The following is a 1,831-nucleotide window of genomic DNA, read 5'->3' as shown; positions in this document are numbered from 1 at the left end:
AGTTACGCACTGGGGTCGATGTAATCGACTTAGTTCCTTTGTCTGTCCTTGTTTGTCCCCTCTATGTTTACCCCCTTGTGGGCAATAAAGAATTACACGCACACGCATGCACGCACGCGCGCGCACACATGTGCGTGCAACAGACTTCCTCAGTTTCCGTCTTCTAATTTCACTCGCAAGACATTATTGTTCTGTCTGTGGTTGTAGTAGAGAACCCTTGTCCAAGGTGCCACACAGTGAGCCTGAACCAGAGACCACATGGCTACAAACCAAGCTTGGCTTTGATTCTTAGCTAACATAGATAGAAACTTGAGCCAAGGTTATAGAAGTAGATTCTATCGGAAAGAACGAAAGATGTACAGAAGATTCTATTAGTTATGTAGAGCCCTTGAACACAGACGGGATTCTTAAGCAAATCTATGTTCTCGACAAAAATATTCTTACCCTCTCTCCTGCCACAAGTTTCCTCACCATTTATTGCTGTTTGTTTTATTCCATATTTTCCAGGTCCTTTTGCAAGTACACTGGCCACGAAATATGGATGTCGTAAGGTTACCATTGCTGGCAGCATCTTTGCAGCAGCTGCATTTTTTATTAGTAGTTTTTCATCCAGCATCCAGATGTTGATAGTGACCTATGGAATTCTGGGAGGTAAGTGATGATGGTGATGGTGGTTTCTATGTTTGCTTATTGCTGCTCTCTGTGTGTTGTGTGTGTGTGTGTGTGTGTGTGTGTGTGTGTGTGTGTGTGTGTTTTGAAGTGATTGTGTTGTGTCTGTGTATTGATGTGGTTGTGCATATGTAGTGAAGTGATTGCTCAAGAACCCGACACATATCCCAGTCCAGGAATCGAACTTACAACCTCATAATGCTCAAACCAGTGAGCTATGCACCTTCACACATACACACACACATATGTGTGTGTGTGTGATGGGCTTCATTCAGTTCCAGTCTATCAAAATCACTCAAAGGACTTAGAATCATCCCTGAAACTTACCAATTTGCCTGAGACTTACCAATTTGCTGCATGGTGGGAATTGAACCCAAGACCTATTTGATGGGAAGCAAGCTTCTCAGCCTCAAGCCATGCCTGTACCTGTGATATATTTAACCCTTTAGCATTCAGACTTCTTTGTCAAATGTATTGCTTATTTATTCACATAGTTTTGAATTAATCATGCATTGTTTTATAGCCTTGAGATTTTGAAGAGGTAACTTAATTTTAGAATGATATTGTAAGGTTGGTATGAGGGTCCGGAACTGGCCAGTTTGAACATAAAACAGGTAGAATATTTTGATTCGATTTGGCTGGTTTACATGCTAAAGAGTTAATGAAAATTTTAACAGTTAATTAATATTTCGTTATCATTGTTTGATGTACACTTTTCCATGCTTGCCTGGGTCTGACAGAACTTGTTGAGGCAGGTTTTCTACAGCTTGATGCCCTTCCTGTCACCAACCCTCACATTTTTCCAAGTAAGGTAATATTTTTCTCTATGTCCAGATGTGTTTTGCATGGAAGACTGCAAATGAGCAACGTCGCTTGTATGACAGTGATGCTCATTTACAATCATTACACGATGTTAGAATAAGGGTACACACAGACACACATAAAAACAGGGTTTTATCAGTCTCTTTGCCAAATTGATGACTTTGGTTGGCTGGGGGCTATAGTAGAAGACACTTGCCCAAGGTGTCACTCAGTGGGACTGAACCTGAGCCCACATTGTTTGGAAACAATCTTCTTAACCACACAGCCATGCCTGCACCAGATTATTTTATATGTATTTTTTTTTTTATGAAAAAGAAATACGGTTTTTAATTAAAATTTT

The 1,831-nt window shown here is 40.4% G+C and overlaps 1 protein-coding gene across 1 annotated transcript in view; it reads left to right on the top strand.

Moving 5' to 3' along the window:
• The window catches only part of LOC106877577 (uncharacterized), a 73,138-nt gene that overhangs the window by 56,185 nt on the left and 15,122 nt on the right, over positions 1–1,831 (top strand). Inside the window, exon 3 of the mRNA XM_014926515.2 lies at positions 508–651. Coding sequence (XP_014782001.1) covers positions 508–651 — 144 coding nt within the window. The remainder of the gene's footprint in view (positions 1–507; positions 652–1,831) is intronic.

This window comes from Octopus bimaculoides, chromosome 20, assembly GCF_001194135.2.
Source record: "Octopus bimaculoides isolate UCB-OBI-ISO-001 chromosome 20, ASM119413v2, whole genome shotgun sequence".
NCBI lineage: Eukaryota > Metazoa > Mollusca > Cephalopoda > Octopoda > Octopodidae > Octopus > Octopus bimaculoides.
This window is presented reverse-complemented; position numbering and strand designations above follow the sequence as displayed.